This window comes from Pyxicephalus adspersus, chromosome 12, assembly GCF_032062135.1.
Source record: "Pyxicephalus adspersus chromosome 12, UCB_Pads_2.0, whole genome shotgun sequence".
Classification (NCBI taxonomy): domain Eukaryota; kingdom Metazoa; phylum Chordata; class Amphibia; order Anura; family Pyxicephalidae; genus Pyxicephalus; species Pyxicephalus adspersus.
In genome coordinates, this window is record NC_092869.1 from 45,100,998 (window position 1) to 45,119,003 (window position 18,006).

The 18,006-nt window shown below is 42.7% G+C and overlaps 1 protein-coding gene across 5 annotated transcripts in view; it reads right to left on the bottom strand.

The window, feature by feature from the left end:
* Positions 1–89: 89 nt before the first annotated feature.
* The window catches only part of EML5 (EMAP like 5), an 87,735-nt gene continuing 69,818 nt past the window's right edge, over positions 90–18,006 (bottom strand). Inside the window, exons 26-43 of one of the 5 annotated variants that reach the window (XM_072428754.1) lie at positions 17,298–17,499; positions 16,339–16,465; positions 15,045–15,059; positions 10,701–10,779; positions 10,266–10,395; positions 9,901–9,999; positions 8,586–8,606; positions 7,913–8,086; positions 6,769–6,977; positions 6,250–6,407; positions 5,311–5,425; positions 4,765–4,953; positions 3,771–3,940; positions 3,288–3,450; positions 3,044–3,147; positions 2,215–2,368; positions 1,949–2,049; positions 90–838 (exon numbers count right to left, since the gene is read on the bottom strand). In XM_072428754.1, the coding sequence (XP_072284855.1) occupies positions 802–838; positions 1,949–2,049; positions 2,215–2,368; positions 3,044–3,147; positions 3,288–3,450; positions 3,771–3,940; positions 4,765–4,953; positions 5,311–5,425; positions 6,250–6,407; positions 6,769–6,977; positions 7,913–8,086; positions 8,586–8,606; positions 9,901–9,999; positions 10,266–10,395; positions 10,701–10,779; positions 15,045–15,059; positions 16,339–16,465; positions 17,298–17,499 (2,247 nt within the window). In that variant the 3' untranslated portion in view covers positions 90–801. Of the gene's footprint in view, positions 839–1,948; positions 2,050–2,214; positions 2,369–3,043; positions 3,148–3,287; positions 3,451–3,770; positions 3,944–4,764; positions 4,954–5,310; positions 5,426–6,249; positions 6,408–6,768; positions 6,978–7,912; positions 8,087–8,585; positions 8,607–9,900; positions 10,000–10,265; positions 10,396–10,700; positions 11,037–15,044; positions 15,060–16,338; positions 16,466–17,297; positions 17,500–18,006 lie in introns of those variants that run through there. The other 4 variants (XM_072428753.1, XM_072428756.1, XM_072428757.1 and 1 more) reach the window with 4 other exon arrangements.

Consider the following 18,006-nt stretch of genomic DNA (forward strand, 5'->3'; position numbering starts at 1 on the left):
TGTCCTTGTCACCCTTTATGTTGGACCTACAACAATGTGTATGGATAAATGAACATTCACACAATAAAGTCACTCAGGGGACAAGGCAATATCTTGTAAGAAATTATATTTGTCTCAGGAATAAATGCACGCATAGTCCCTCTAATAACCCCAATATGAGTTACAGGCCCCTTCTAGCATCGAAGAGGTAAGTACACAGCTCAACAGACTGAATAAACGTCTTAAGAAAAAAAACAAGCAGCACATACATATGGCAACCTCAGCATGGAAGGGACCGAACAAGGCAAAGACAGGAGATGTCAGACTTTGGGAGTGTAGGGAAGGCACTCGCTTAACGTGAGCCGCATCCCGGCTGGCACAGCTAATAGAGCGAGGTGCTCATCCCGGCGGTACGGCCCGGCTCATCCACGCCGATGTCGGCACCGCTATGTTCTCATGACACGGACCATCCGGAGAATGTCCATGATGCTGGTATGTCTACAACGTAACCACATCCATCTGGCTGGTAATCGCCTTACTGGTACACCGAGATCTTACAAACGCAGAGGGTGGAAGGCGCCTGAAGATTCCAGCACGTCGATCCTATAACCAGACCGGGCCCATGGCTGTAACGCATGCTTCTCTGCAACAACATGGCCCCTATCACACACCTGTCTCTGTCCGCCTAATGCCATTTTGTCTCCTAGATTTCTCCAGTGTGGCAGCTTTGCAGATCTCCAACCACTCGGCTGCCCAGCAGGCTTAGAGAAGAATGGCTCTCCTATTCTCTGGGTGGACAATTGCACAGGTGCTCTGTTATCATCAGTGCGGCATGTGGACACATTTCCATACAAACAAGCTGAAGAAAAGAAAGGGAAAATATGGCAAATCTTAATTCCGAAAAAGAGAAAACAAAGTGGAGCTCAACATAAAAAAGGTCATCTGATGCAGTCTGGCAGCAGCATTGACACATTAGTTTTATTGTTGAGGGTTTCCTCTGTATTAGAATGTCACCATGACCTTATGGCATGCCTCTGCCATAATACCCAAACTGTTACAACAATTTTCTGCAACGAGGGTGTCAAACTCCGGCCTGGGGCCAAATCTTTTTTTTTTTTTTTAGCCCCAAAAGTAATCCTAAATATGAACAGCAGCTGGCTTGCTGAAATAGCACCGCTACTACAGTTCCCAGCATCACCCGCGTCTATAGACCAGCGGGCTCTCTGCCTATGTGTGGCCCCACATTGGACTGTTTTATAGACGCAAATAATGCTGGGAATTTTAGTAGCGGCGCTATTTCAATGAAGAGGGAGTTCCAGCGGTGGCCACTCATAAGATTTAGCCATTGGCCGCGTCTGGCTTTTCCAGCACTCCCCCTCAGCTTTTCCTTGCTACTCCAAGGCATGGACTTGAATGGTTGGATTTTCATAGAAGAATATTGTTAATATTATTGTTAGCCTGTGCAAAAAGGTTACCACTGAAAATTAACTCAGAAGGCTACAAATAGAGAAAGAGGCAAAAGCCTTTTTCCAAAATAAAATTTAAAAGATGTTTATGCCTCTTTCTCTATTATAAGCTCGTTCCAGATTGAATGTGAAGCAAAACCTCTGTTTCCATATGAAAAGGTTCTATATCTAATGAGAAGGAAACATTTCCTCAATATTTTCAATAAATTTCAAGGTTGGCCCGCAACTTTGTCTTGCAAGTTTTTAATTTTGGCCCTCTGTGTATTTGAGTTTGACACCCCTAGTCTACAATGTCTATTTATGATGTGATAATAATAGAGACACCTGAATGTCATCAACATAGTGTCAGGGGGTATGGTAAGGTATTCACAAACTTTTTACCACAATGTATAACAGAATGAAGAAGTTATATTACGGAGGGGTGTAGATAAAAGGCCAAGTCATCACCTGAGAGGCCTCAATAAAACAATTGGCATTCATCTCCATTATATTATCTGTCTTACCTGCAGTCATCTCCTCCTGCACTAACCACATAGCGGTCACCACTTGTGAATCGGATGTTGGTCACATGAGCGGAGTGCCCCAGGAAACGTTTGTGTTTTGCCTATGAAAGAAGCAGAATTATTTTCAGCAGGCAGATAGATCGCTGATGGGCAGCAAAACATCTCATGTATGGAGAATCTCTGAAATACATTGAGAACTTCAACTCTCCCAAAGTTATTTATTCCCTTTTCCACATAGAACATTTTAGCACAAAAGCCATACTTACAAACTTTTCTGGACAGGGGAAGTCAAATAATTTGACCATTCCGAAGTCATCGCCCGTAACCAGGCTGATCCCTGAGTGAGAGACGCAGGCACACGTCACGTCCGACTTGTCATTGTGTCTGGACCAGATTCCCAGCACCTCGTCCCCCAGGACGCTGCAATGTGAAAAATGATTTCTAGTAATGACAGCATTGTATGCAAACCTGGAACACTGATACATTGCTGATATTGGCTTTATCCTGACTATATGACTGCAGAGCAAATTGAGAAAATAACTATGACTTCAGCCATGAAATAAATGGCCCCTGGTTTATATTGTGGGTTCTCCATTAACCTCCTTGGCAGTATTCCTGAGTGTGGCTCGGGGTTAATTTTAAGTACCAAAAGCAGTAACCCCAAGCCACACTCCAGGTGGAATTGTAAAGGGGCTTACCTGGTCCCAACGAGTCTGTGGCGTCCTCAGGCCTCGTGTCCCCAGTGTGTAAACGTTGGGGACACAGATGCATGGGACGTGTGTGCGTGCGGCAGTGGTGCGCTGGGGAACGGGACCAGGCTCGAAATTTAAAATAAGTATTTTTAAATGTAAAAATGTACCACTTTGACATTTAAAAATACTGATACAATCAGACCGCCAGGGAGGTTAAAGAGCCCCCCCCATACCATCTCTCCTGGCACCCCCCTGCTTAGTATGGGGCCTTACATTTCTCTATATTCACAATAAGTTTTAGGTTGATTGAGTTTTGTAATGAAATCCTTCAAAAGTTTTGGAGGTTCCTTCAAAATTATAAATTCAGTTTAATGAACTGCAGGACATCTCATTTATTACTCACCTGGTCCAGGTAGCCCAAGTGATGCGATCAATCACAGCTTGTTCCATGAGGAGTTTTCCAGAAGGCACTTCATAGACCAGCCTCTTATAACACCCGGTGGAGACCTGCAATGGCCAAAAATGCAGCATTACACAATGTTCCAAAACAGTGGATGGTATTGGAATTAGATAGGGGGATGACACGATCAAACGGGGACAATGCCATGGCAGAGAACTGCACTGCCCACTGATCACATCATACAAACCTGCACATAGCGACTGTCAGCAGAGAAGTCAATCTGCAGAACAAAGCTAGGAATGTCTTTGCAGTAGCTGATGCGGTTCAGCGATGGTCCAATAGTGAGGTCATAGAAATCAACGGCATTCTCACTGGAACCCACAGCCAAGTAGTGAGAGTCCGGGCTGAATCTGTAAAGATCATGAGCAATTGTCAGCATTATACATATAATACATTAAAATATAATAAACCAAACATTCACAAACTCTTCTTTTATTATTGTGCTTCAGTAGCTGATATTTCCAGCCATTGCCTGTATGCAGTCTGCACTGACAATTATTTATTATAGTGATCATCTAGTTCTGTGTTTCTATGTCTTCAGTGCCAGGAGCCATCATCTCTAGGCTTCTGTGTGCTGCGATCTGCATCAGGTCAGTTTGGTTCTGTACACCTAGGGGCCCATGTTCCAGTGCAGACCGCCATGGCAGCCAGTGGCATCTCTGTCCCTTACCTGATGTCCTGAATGGCAGACCTCCGATCTCTCTTCTTGCCCCAAATCTTTAGGGAGGCCACAACTAAGATAATAAACTCTCCATTCTTCATGCCGATGGCCACCATGTCGCCCTCGGGGCTGTAGCACACAGAACGTGCTGAGTGACCCAGGTTCACCTTGTTAAGCATCTTCTGTGGGAAACACAAATCACAAATCAAATTACCAAATCTTTACTAAGAATAACACAAACGGGGCACATGGACCAGGGAGTGTGCCCCTATCCTAAGACTTGACAAAAACCGAAAGGCCTTGTGTAATGGGCCCTCTGCACTCCCAAACATGCTGTTATCCTACCCTCTGCACCCCTCCCCATCACATGTACTGCCATACTACCCTCTGCACCCTCTTTCCAACACGCACCTGCCATCCTACCCTTTGCACCCCTCCCCAACACGCCATCCCATCCTACCATCTGCACCCCTCCCCATCACATGTACTGCCATACTACCCTCTGCACCCTCTTTCTAACACGCGCCCACCATCCTACCCTTTGCACCCCTCCCCAACATGCCACCCACTATCCCACCTACTGCACCCCTCCCCAACACGCCATCCCATCCTCCGCACCCCTTCCCAATACGCCACCCATCATCCTACCCTGTGCCCACCTCCCTAAACCAACACCCTATCTTCTGCACCCCTCTCCAACATGCCACCCACCATCCTACCCTCTGCACCCCTTCCTAACACACCACCTGCCATCCTACCCTCCGCACCCCTCCCTAATACCCTAATGTGGAGCTGGCTTTGTATATAGTCAGGCTGGAACAGAAGTGAACTTCCTCAAAATGGGAAATGAAAAAAGATGAGTACAGAGTGCATTGTGCCCCCACATGAATTGTGTATGTATACAGACATACAATTTACAAATCATTTAGAATTATAATTGGATATCAGGACAGAGTAGCAGCAGACACATCACTATTCATTATTATTATAGCACAAATTGTACCTTATCCACAATGTCCCACAGCCGTACGGTGCCATCCTCAGCAGCGGACAGGAAGAAGTCCCGGGTTGGATGGGTGGCGAGTCCCCAGATTGGCCCATCCATGTGACCATTGATAAGAATGTTACAAGCCGCATTCTTCTCCCCCACCTCGATGATTTCTGCATTGCGTGTTCCAACCAGGATCTTCCCCTGTGGACAGGCAGAAATGTAATTCCATCATTCATTCTAATTATACACTATAGCAAAGATGTACAATATATGCAGAAAGTGTAAACAGTAACAGGGTAATCTTCTATAAAAAACAGTTCCACCTTAACCAGGCAATGCAGGTAATGAGAAATGGGAAGATTTTATATCACCAACATCCCAAAGTAGGGAAGAGAAAATCATCTGTGGTTAATGATGCTGCAGCAATCTAAGATATGGCCAGCAGATGGCACTGTAGGTGGATTGCTTTGCACTAGAAATCCCTTTAAACAGTTTTTTGCAGTTTTCTTGATATAAAATTACTTTTAAATTCCATGTAAATGCTATATTATCACTTACCTTACCCCTGCACACTGATCTCACACAGTCAGTTGTCTGGCCCGTCTCCAGCCTGAAGGCGCGACACCTCTTAAGCTCCTGATCCCACAGCTTCACTGCACCGCCTTCCTTGGACCTGCCAAAATCATGTCCGAGCAGTAATGTAGAGTATTCTATAGCAACCACCTAATCGCTTCATTGCAGTAAATAAATCTGTAAAAACACTTTAGTGCCACTTTAAATTCAGATTTTAGATAAGCCTATATAACTCCACTTAAAGAAGCCTCAATGGTCACTTAATTGGTAACCTTTTCCTGGAAATGTAAATGCTTAAACAGGGAATCTTTTGGCTGCAATATGATACATAAGGCATGTAACAGGCATGGCCAGGAGGTCCAGTTATTCAGCAGAACATCAGAAGATGAGACCATGGAATGATTGCTAGAGGAGGACATGGAAGGTGGGGAACCTTCTGACCTGCTCAGGACCTGCTGACCTCCTGGGAATTTTACACTATGTGGTGTTGGGAATATAGAGAGATTGGTGAAAAAAATTAAACCCATTCAGTGTGCTCCAGAGGGGGGGACACATTTATTGGGAACGTTCATAGGAGGAAAAAGCACTTTGCATGCTAAATATGTAACCTGGAGAACCTCAAAGGTCTGACAGCAGCAGAAGACCACACTGGGTCATGAGGTTATGGTGGCCATCTGATCACCAACACTTTGTTAAGGGAGATTGGAGGAACATTGCCCAGCCCAGGAGTTTCTGCTGAGATATGCAGAGATGAGATCGGACATTTGTGGATGGATGGAGGATGACAGGAACAATCTAAGGCTAAAAAAACCCTACAGAAGGTTTCCAGAACCTGGTGAATTTATGATGGAAGAATTCAGCTGGGTATACAAGATAAAGAACCCACCACAATACTCCCAAAAGTATTTAAGGCAATGGACTTACGGTCTCTCTTTCCCCCCTGTGACGATCAGGCCGTCCCTCAGCGTGGTGTACATGGTGAACACGGGACCGTTATGAGCTTTGGCCACAATACGGGACAATATGTGATCCTTCCATACACAGACGTCCCCGCTAATCGTTCCTGTAAACGTCAGATTCCCCTGTAACAGAAAGGAAGAGATTTATTACTGCACAGCCACCAGTGCTCAATGCCCAATGGAAACCCCAATGCACCACTTTGTAAACCTAAATCTCACCGAGAGGTTTATAATTGAGAATAAGTAGATTGGAGAAGAATCCATTTATTTATTAAATATTCATATTTTACAATACATCATTTACAAATTACAGCTTTCATTAAAATGATCTCTGGTGATCCTGCCTGAAAGGTCCTCCTTCCCACAAATATGAGTTGTCACACCAGTTGTTGTTAGAGTGAATGTAAATTTGAACTTTTCTCTTTTTCTCTGCAGGATCTCTGCTAAGACAGAAGTGAATATTTGCCCAGAGACAGGTACTCACCGCACCAAATGCCACAGCCAACATGGTCTGCATTCGGGCATCTTCGATGGAGCTCAGCATGCCCTTCTTACTCAGCAGCGCCCTCCCTGCTAAGGTCCAGAACCGCACATGCTTTACCCCGACTGACACAAACTGGGTGTCCGAGTCTGGCCGAAACTCCGCCACAAAGATTCTCTGGTTGTGGCCAACTTTGCTGGCAATTTTGGCACCTGCAGAGAATCACAAAAACAGATTGGAGACAGAAGACTAAGTGAAATTAAGCATTGGAGGGTGTAGGCCTTCCTTCTGCATTGCGCACCACGATGGAGTCCTCTCATACAAGGAATATATAGGCTGCCCTTGCCCGATTAATATCAGAACTCCTGGTTTGCATACGTGTTCGGTTTGTATTCATGACAATTATAGGAACAGTACAGTGATTGTTTCATGGAGTTCATATTATGGGTTAATCATCTTTTTTTAATGCAGGGCCTATTAACAGATATGTGCTGTGAGAACATGCGTGTGCTCCTGCACGATAGAGCCGTGTGGCTTGCGCATTAGGCAGCTCATATACTTGAAAAAACATAAATGCATAATTTCCAAAATTGTACTGCACTGCAACGCAAAAGTGCCAAGAAAATGCATGGGGCTGGCACTTCAGGTAAATTAATTGTTGCTTTTACTGTTGCTCCACTGTAATAGTTCCAGGTATAGGGAGTATATTCCCTGCTCCCAGGATGCACTGCTCAGGTTGGCATAACCAATAACCTGACTCCAACACCGTCACATGAGGTAGACTTCATCAACCTACCGCCATCTCTGACCCCATCCAACATGGCATTATACACAGCGTTTGACTTGCATGTAATATTGCAAATAACAAAGGATTTAAGGGTGAGTTGGGGTTGGAACTTTTAATGGAATCTGTCCCTTTGCAGAATTATTTTATATAGTTTCACAAGATTGCTCCATACAGAGATTTAGGCCACTAGAGGGAGCTCTCAGGGGGTCAGGCCAGTTGCTCCATGCTAACTTCTAAATAGGAGATCAGCTGCATAGGGAGTGCATTGTTTTCAGGCCAATCAAAAGACGCAAAGACTTAAATTATATGACCGTGAGGCATCACATAAAGCAGCAGAGCTACAGAGATTGATCCACCTACCTTCCTGCCATTTCCAGATGGTAATGGTGTGTTCCGGGTCCAGCCCAACGGACAGCAGCAACTTCCCTGTGGCACTGAAGCTGACAGAGCACACGCCCTTGGAATGGTAGCAGCGGAGTACAGACAGTGTCTGCTTACTCATGGCATCCCACACATGTATAGAGGGCGCTGACGCTGCGCAAGAATAAAAGAAATCAATAAAATATGAAACACAACCGTTACAATGTAACCACCGAAAAGTCGCACCCACTCAGTATATTCTCATAAAATCTTCAACATGGTAATGTCAGTTCAAAAGTCATTCTCAATATTTTTAAATCTGCAGCTTTTATCATAGCAAAATGTGACTTTCACCAAAATGAATCTATCATGAAATTGTTCACTTGTACACATTGATCAGCAATGAATGGTTAGTGAAAAGCCAGATTCACCGCTTTATAACTACGCCCTCTAGATTTTATTGTTTTCATGGACAGACCCGAACCAGCAAAGCGTGACCTCATAGAGCAGCAGGAAGCAGAGATAGAATATGTAATGAACAAATGTCTTCCTGTATGTATGTATAGAATTATTATCTGCAGACTGAAATAAAATAAGTAATACATAATCACTGATAATATTATTCACGTGAAGCTGGTCACTTTGATTTGGATATATTATGTTTTGTACTCACCAGACATATCGGCGGCGTCGCCTGAAACAATGAAAACATAAGGTATTAATGCAGAGACAGAGAATAGCACTGATGTGTTACATCCACTGATGATTCTACATAAAAGTGTCTGGAAGGAAAAGGATTACCCTGAGCATTGAATATCAACTATGGGAAGAACCATGTGACTTTGTTTACAAACAAAACCATGTGATTAAAAGGCAGTGCTGATAGGCTGATCATATCAAATCGAAAGGATGAAAGGAATACAATGTAACAAGTTATGACACTGTTTATTCATTCTGAGGGTCTTAAAAAATCTAAAACATTTTTGGGGGCACAAAAGGGTCAACTATATCAACAGTTGAAACTTTAGATCACAGAGAACTGTGAGGTTAAACTCTGATGAAAGGGGTCCTGTACCCCAAAATATTCTAGAACCTCAAAACTAAACTAGGCTCAACTTGCAAAACCCCCTCAGGCACTGGGTGCTCTGGTAATGTGGCAATGGTCATCTTCCAACATTGCCTGCCCACCTAAATATTCTATGTACCCCCCTTCTGGCACCAGTTCTGCTCATGTGACAATGAAAATGTGACCATCGGCATAAGCCCCTTCTGCCCTTAAAATCCTCCATATATCCTTCTTTTGGTAATAGGTGTCCTGGTCATGTAATAACGATGAAATGTCTCCAGTTTTGCCCTACATATACCCCTTATCTGGCCCCAGGTTATCTGGTCTTCCCCTGTCAATGTGTGCTCTGCTCATGAGACCACTGTCAGGTCTCCCCACCCCAATTATCTATATATTTTTTCTCTGGCACCAGGTGCTTTGGTCAAGTGACAATGCCCAGGTATGTCCTTGTTCAGTCTCTCCCATTCTCCATACATCACTTCTCTGACACCAGGTGCACCGATCATGTGACAATAGTATCTTTCAGTTTTGCCCCCATCCTCTATATATATTCCCTTTGACATTGGGCACTTTGATCATGTGACAATAGTAAGGTATCTTTCAGTTTTGCCCCCATCCTTTATATATCATCCCTCTGACATTGGGCATTCTGATCATGTGACAATGAACAGATGTCTCCCAATTTTGCCCCCATCCTCTATATATCCCCTTTGGTCATGAGATGCTCTGATAATGTGACAATTGACAGGTGTGTCCCAATTTTGCCCCCCTATCCTCCATATAAGCCTCCACTGGCACGTGTTATGATCATTTGACAATGGTCAGGTATTTTCCATTTTGCCCCCAACCTCCATTTACCCCCCACACCATCTGACACTGGCTGTTCTGCTCTGGGCAGACTGAACCATATGTACAAACATACCTACTTGGCCAGTTGCCACAATGTTGGTGAATTTTGGGTGCTGGTTCACGGTGAGGCACAAGATGTCATCTGTGTGTTCTTGGTAAAAACTCTGAGATCCTGCAAAGAGAAAAATTCCAAATCTGATATCACAGCCTGGAGATCCTCTGATCAAATGATCTACAAAAATCTGAATCTCTGGGAAATACTCATCCTTCTTCTATCCAGTGATCAGGTGAAGGGGCTGTGAACACAGAACCCCAGTGCTGACAGGCTATTAGTAACCACTGAGTCACCGAATTACCGGTCATCATGTCCATCTTGCCAAGTCTTTGTATGTACACCCAACAATTGCCCCCAGAACACTCAGTGCTGGGGTAACTTACCGGTAGCGACGTTATACAGGATCCCAATGGAGGCAGCGTGGTACAGGATATCAGCACCGTCATTCAGATAATGAACGTTGTTTCTGCAGTCTTTACCCCGATAGCCAAACACCAATTCCAGCACCAGATCCTGGAGAGGCAAATATAGAAGAGTGGGGCAATAATTCAATGTCCATGTTCAATGCTCCCAACAATGCTGGGCTTAGAACTTCCCCAATCAGCCCACTGCAAGCCCAATGTATTGTGAAGGTGCATTGGGGTGCCAATGTAAATGAATGTTTATATGAAATGTTTGTTTCCTGTCTCTTTACAATGATTATTAACAAGTATCCAGCCAGTGAAACTGCAATATTCCCCCCTTTAGGAGGTCTCACAATTCTGCAACCATTATGAATCATTCTGACTTACAAGAAATCACCCCAGCCAAGTTCTCACCTCGATGGGTCTCTTCTTTTTCCCCACGTTGTTGGTCTGCAGTTTTTCCGGCTGCGGTAAGGCCCTACTAACAGGCGGTCTGAAACAGAGAACTGTGAATAAGAAAAGGCCAGTCCGTCACCCATACCACATGAGAGCGAGAGATCTGCAGAGGCGGTCACCAACAAAGGGTCGACACCTCCTGCAGATCTCCACACTGCCCACTAGGGGGCAATCTACGTGTCCTGTCATTATGGCTACAATGTGATGATTTGGAAGGTCGGCACAGCCGTGATGGGTGAGGTGCACTGACGACATTCAGATGTGACAGCAGATCGGCGGTCAGATGGAGGAAAACTGAAAGAAAAAAGGAATTACCTGGAACCTCTAGCCAGCAGCAGGCAAGAGAAAGATAAAGATTACACACAGAGGGACAGCCAGAGGAAAAAGGAACAATTTACTAAACAGAGAGAACGGCTTGTGTGCTAACCGACTGCCAAAATCTCACCCACAGCAACCAGAATAACCCTTCAATCTACACGTCACATTATATTTTCTGTTGATCCTGCCATTACACCGGTGATCAATGCAAATAGTTCTGTGCTTCTTGTGTTGTGGATTATGTTACAAAGAACCTGTCACCGTTATTTCAGCAACAATCGTCCCATCAGATTATATGTGCAACTAGAGAATTGCCTCTTCCTAGTAAATTCAGAGCCTTATTTTAAATATATTAAATTATTTTCATACCTGATTTATCTATGCTGCAGTTTTGTAGGCCGGTGACAGGTTCTCTTTAATGTCACATAAGTAAAACCATAAAAGGAAACAATGTTTCCAATTGTAATGATTTTGCATCACCTGTATCAGGTAGGGCACAGAGAAGTACATACCAGGATGATGTATATGGCTGTATAATGATGGCAAAACCTTTACAACCACTTAGCAGCCTCCCTGGGGATAGCACAACAGGGGACAAGTGGAACTCAAGTTATAATATTTCATGAAGCGTGCCGCCATGACAGTGATCACCAATCTGTATGCCGAGGTGTGCGCTGTCTCTTTACATAATCGTCTCACTTTACACATCTCAATGGGATCATTCCTTATTATAAAATGCAAAGGAGCCCGGTGACACAGCCTGAAGGAAAACTCTATTAACTGAACATCTGTTGGTGTATTGTCAGAGGGCAGCTGGGAGGGAAATAAACGTCCAGCGAAGATTTCTCTCTATATATGCAGTCATGTTAGAAAATTCACCACTTCTCCCAGAAAATTGGTGCAATTACAAATGCTTTGGTATTGTCATGAATTGTCAGCAGTGGGGTCCTCCTGGGTCTCCTGCCATGGCGTCCCATTTCATTCAGATAGCCCCAGATAGTGCGAGCTTACACCGTTGTACCCTGTGTGTGCAGGTCGGCTTGAATTTGTCTGGAAGTTGATTGAAGTTCTTTATCCACCATTCCAGTAATTCTTTCTTGTAACATATTATCAATCTTTCTCTTTCGTCTACGTCCAGAGAGATTAGCTAAAGTACCATGGGCTGTAAACAATGTTCTGCACAGTGTACATAGGAACATTAGGAGTTCTGGAGATGGAGATGTAGCCTTGGGATTGTCCATGCTTTTCTATCATTTCAGTTCTCAAATTCTCAGACAATTCTTTGCTCTTCTTTCTTTTCTCCATGCTCAGCGTGTTACACTCTGACCTTCAAATCTGAGAGACCTGGAGCAGCTGGCAAAGCGGTCCAAAATTCCATTAGAGAGATGTAAAAGATTCATTGATTGTTACAGAAAGTGATTACCATCAGTTATTTCTTCCAAAGGCTGTGCTACCGAGTATTAAGTTCCGGGTACCAATAATTTTGTCCAGGACATTTTTGACATTTTGTGTGGAATGTCTCTGATTTTTTCTCTCTGCATTTTTGTTTTCCAGTGCCAACAAAAGAAATAAATATGACAATACCAAAGCATTTGTGATTGTAACAATTTTCTGGGAGAGGTGGTGCATTTTCTTACATGAATACAAGGGTGCTAATATTTTTGCCATGACTGTATAAATAAATATATATATATATATATATATATATATATATATATAGCGTGTGAATCTTCATGATCACAATTCTGCATTTGGTGAACCTCCAATCTAATGCTGGGCTGCTGTATGAAGTTTTCTCTTTTTACATTAATTTAAATAGATCCTTGCAATCAATTACAAGTATTTGATGTACCAATAACTTGTTTATTGAACTTTTGTATTGAATTCAAATTTTACTTTTATATCCAGTGACAATATTGATCATAACCCAAAAAGTTGTTTCAATATCAATATGATGGCTAATCAATCAATAAAAAAACATGGAAGACCCCTTACCCGATCGATTCACTAGAAAAGTATGATCGTGCATAAAATTGTTCCAATTGAGTGAACATTTTCATCCAACATATTCTAAATATTGCATAGGGTGTGATTTGCTTAGCATGTGCACAGCTATGCACACAAATCCGACGACCGGCCCAACACCGACACCAATGTATAATGATTTAGGTGGAATTTGGATCCTATCACTATCACCAATATGCTAGTATTGCCTGCAGGTGGACTTTAACATCACTTAGGGAGGAGATGTATTTGTAAAATATCTCCAGAATCCACCCCCACCTGTCCCCAGAGACCACCAATCGCCTTGTACACGCTCTTATCATCTCTCGTCTGGACTACTGTAACCTCCTCCTCTCTGGTATTCCACTAACCCGACTCTCTCCTCTACAATCTATTATGAATGCTGCAACCATATTCATCCAGCCTTCCCACCTACCTACCCCATACACAGCCTTCCCGCCACTCCTCTTCTGCTGCTCCTCTTCGTAGTTCTCTTCATTGGCTTCCATTTCACCTTAGAATTACATTCATCTCCTGAGCTTTGCCTTTAAATACCTCCACAGCTCTTGTCCCACTTACCTTTCTGACCTGATACAATAATACCCCCCTAGCCGCTCTCTTTGCTCCTCCAATGACCTACTAATGACTTCCTCACTCATAACCTCATCACACGCACAGCTCCAAGACTTTTTTAAAGCTGCCTCCACTCTCTGGAATGGTCCTCTGACTCCTTTTAGGCTTGCTTCTACTTTCATCACATTTAAAAGAGCCCTCAAAACCCAACGCTTCAACCTCACCTACCCGTCTTCTTCTTTCTCACAAACCCTCACCATTCCATATCTCCCTCCTATTGTGTGATACGTCCTCTCTTCCTGTGTCACGGTCTGTGTCTGTCATTTGCAACCCCTATTTAATGTACAGCGCTGTGCAATATGTTGGTGCTATATAAATCCTTTTTATTATTATTAATAATAATAATAATAATAACAATAATCAAAGCAGTTTAGTTTTTAACTCCAAAAGACATAATCTTGGGGCACACCACAAGTATAAAATAAACACTGTAATGAATTATATAAAAACACACAATGCCAGAACCTCCAATACAAATAATGTCATTACAATACATCATACATTTGCATGTCTATAGGGCATATATAGCAAACTGTCATCCCAATATAGCCAATCTATACAATCTCCATATAATGATACAAATATTAAATAATTGCACATCCGAGTCATTGTATGACCACCCGAAATTTTATAATATTCCTCCCCAGGAATGCTGAACTTTCTGATTTATCATCCTGTGACCTATTATCTATCACCTCTATCCTGTGCTCTATCATACTGAGGATCCTATGGGGTAAATAGGATCCATATATATATATATGGTATAGGTGTACAGTAGTGAGAAGTATCAGCAAGGCATCAAAGAATTTACTGATACAGCAATGTCCAGCATGACTGTGCAGTGATCTCCCCAGCACTTTTTTGTTGGGCGCTCCACCCGGCACTTAGCAGTAACCACCCGGCAGTTTTTGGTTGGTTACTGAAAATTCAGGGTCACAATACAAGGGCCATCACCCACCTACAGCTTCTTCACACCCTGCTGTGTATCAAATTCTACTGCTCAAAATCTGCCAAATAATGCCACCCACCACCTAATATGCCCAGGGGTAATTTTAGACAAAATGGGGCCATGGGCAAATATGAAAGTAAGCCTGAACCCTCAGAATTCTAGCTCAAGGCATCCCTGCCAAATGCACAACTTGGGCCCTGGAGAAGGCACCTCCACCCCCTTACAATGACCATTAGGATACCAATACTCATGAATCTACACCAGTCCAGAAAATCACACCCAGCGACAGATCACATGACCAGTGTGGTATCCGGCGTCATTTATTATGCCCTAAAAGTCTGGTTTTGTAGCACTACCATTTATATGATAAAAATGGAGATCAAACAGTGAAATCTTACCTCACTACTCCCTGCCTTCATGGAAGCGAGGACAGAAGAAGAAAAATAACTTTTACCATCAGATATTTAGGCAGAAAAAACAAAATGTAAAAAATGGACACTCGTGATGGTGGTGCCAACACACTACGGGGGTTAAATGTCACTTTCTCAGTGCTAAATGCTGTTGCTAGTTACTACCTACCTGAAACACACCGCAAGGACACGGAAAGGGCCCTGCGTAAAATTAGGGGTGTAGAAGATGTGTGTCTTAACCTGCACAGTGAGATCTTTAAATATATTTTTTTTAATATATATTTCATCAAAGATCCAGTTAATTCTGTTTTTTACTTTTAGGTGATACTGGTCACACAAACTTACCCTAAAAACCAGCAAATAATATAAAACTCAGTACTGCACATTTTGCTTTGCATCTTGTATTAAATGATTGTTACATAGTTACATAGAAGGTTAGATTGAAAAAAGACATAGGTCCATCAAGTTCAACCACTAGGGAAATAAACATATCCCAGATATAAAACCCCATGGACATAGTCGGTCCAGAGGAAGGCAAAAATTCCCTGGTAGTTTGCTCCAACAGGGGGAAAAAAAATCCTCCCTGATTCCATGAGACAATCGTATGTTCCCTGGATCAGCAGTCTCTGTTATCTTTACTTTAAAGCCTTAATCCCCAGTTATATTCTGTGCTTCTAGAAATCATCCAGCTTTTTCTTAAAGCAATCCATAGAACTTGCTGAAACTACTTCTTGAGGGAGCCGATTCCACATTTTCAGACCTTACAGTGAAGAATCCCTTCCTTATCTGAAACTTTAACTTCTTTTCTTCCAGACACAAAGGCCCTGATTTATGAAAGGTCTCCAAGGCTGGAGAGAATACACTTTCAGAAGTGAAGCTGGGTGATCCAGCAAACCTGGAATAGATCTGGTCCAGGATTCAAAGTGTTTGCTAGCAAATAGCTAATGATTTTTTAAAAATCCATTCCATGCTTTCTGGATTACCCAGCTTCACGTCTTAAAGTTTATTCTCTCCAGCCATGGAGACCTTTCATAAATCAGACCCAAAGATTGCCCTCTTGTTCTTTGTAATGACCTCAAAGTGAATAATTGGGAAGAGAGTTCTTTATATGGACCGCTTATATATTTATACAGGGTGATCATATCCCCCCTTATACGTCTCTTCTCAATTGTAAAGATTTTAACTACAAAATAGTGAAAATATAAAATAGCAATTTAAAAAAAAAAAAACAAATAAATACAATTTCCCCAAACATAAATGGGAATCTCCCAGCGGTTATTACCTCTCATCCAATGACAGCTCCTTTTGCTGCAGGTGAGGTTTGATCCCGGCTGTAGGACGGATGTTGGTGGATAAGGCTTTTATGGTGTAGGTCATTTCATTCTCTCTCGTCACATCGCTGTCATAACCTGAGATCAGACACATTTGTTATTCAATCTTGATCATTGCAGAAATACAAAAGTCTTTAATGACTGGTATTGGGAAAGAAAGGTTAGGAGGAGTTAGCAGTGTTCTCCACAGCCTCTTTTTGCTGGGCACACCACCCGGCACTTTTCAGTGACCACCCGGCTGTTTTTTGGGTGGTTACTGAAATGTTGGGTCACAATACAGAAACCTCCACCTGCCCAAAGCTTCTTCCCACCCAGCTTATTCTGGGAGAATACTGGATTTAGATTGCTTATGGACATTGGAGGATGGCAGAACATGCAGAGACCCCAGAGGCATTATTGTCAGTTATGACATCCGGACCTACCCCATCCTCTGACCCGTACTTGTGCTTCATTATCCACAGATCTACAGAAATCTCTACATCTAGGGTCACCTCCCCTTTCCCCCAAACATTGTGACACCATGCAACCTGCTTACATGCAAAAGCTTTTAACGTCACTGGAGACATTTGCACCGACACTCCATACATAGAGAGAAGCTGACCTGTCTGGCCTTGTACAGAATTAGGCTTTATACATATTAAATATTCAATAAAAGACCCATTATAATATCATTAACTGGCACCTGTATCTATTCCCTTACTTCCTATAGACTGTCAGCTCTTGTGGTCAGAATCCGTCTAATTATTGAGTGGTTTCAAGTAAAACGTTAGCTGGATCATTCTGTAATTTGTCTATTCTGCAAAGTGCTGTATAATCTATTGCAATAAATAAAAATGTACAATAAATAATAACAGCCGGACCAGCCATCAGAAATTCTGACCGGCTGATCTGCCTTACGGTCATCATTTACCTCCATCCTCTTCAGAATCCAGGTCAGACTCTTCGCTGTCACATTGCCTCGTCTCGCGATGCCCCTCCACCTCGTGTGTCCATAGCATGAGCGAAGTGTCCGGGCCGCCAACGCTGACCAGCAAACTGTCATCATGAATCCAGCGCAGATTGGTGACGTGGGAGCTGTGCGCAACATACCTCTTAAACTTCCCATACTTGCCCTGCATTTAAGAGATTCATTTATTAAGACACTGATAAGGCTTTACACAGACTGGCATTTCAAATACCAACAGAGACTGCATGGGGTTTGTATACTTCCACTATGCCTAAATGTCTTTTCTCCAGGTGTCCTCAGAGGGATAGGTTTGATATGAAAAGATCTATGTATACCATAACGTAATGTAGAAAATATTGCAAAAATTGGAATATTAAAATAATTTTCATTGGAAAATAAGGTTAATATCAGAGATCACTCTGCTGATCAAACCTCCAAATAGCTAAGTAACCTGGTATTAGGAGGACAACACTAACTTCCCTTTCAGCTGCTCGACCATAAAAACTGTTTCCCAGCTCCTAACTTTGCAAAGTAATATCAAATAATGAACCGCTGCAGTTAAAGCAGACCTTATATCAAAATGTAAGGTTTGCTTATTTTTTTATTCCCCCCATGCTAAAATGTATCTTTAAAATAGCAAGCATTGATATATTAGAAGACATATTCAAAATGT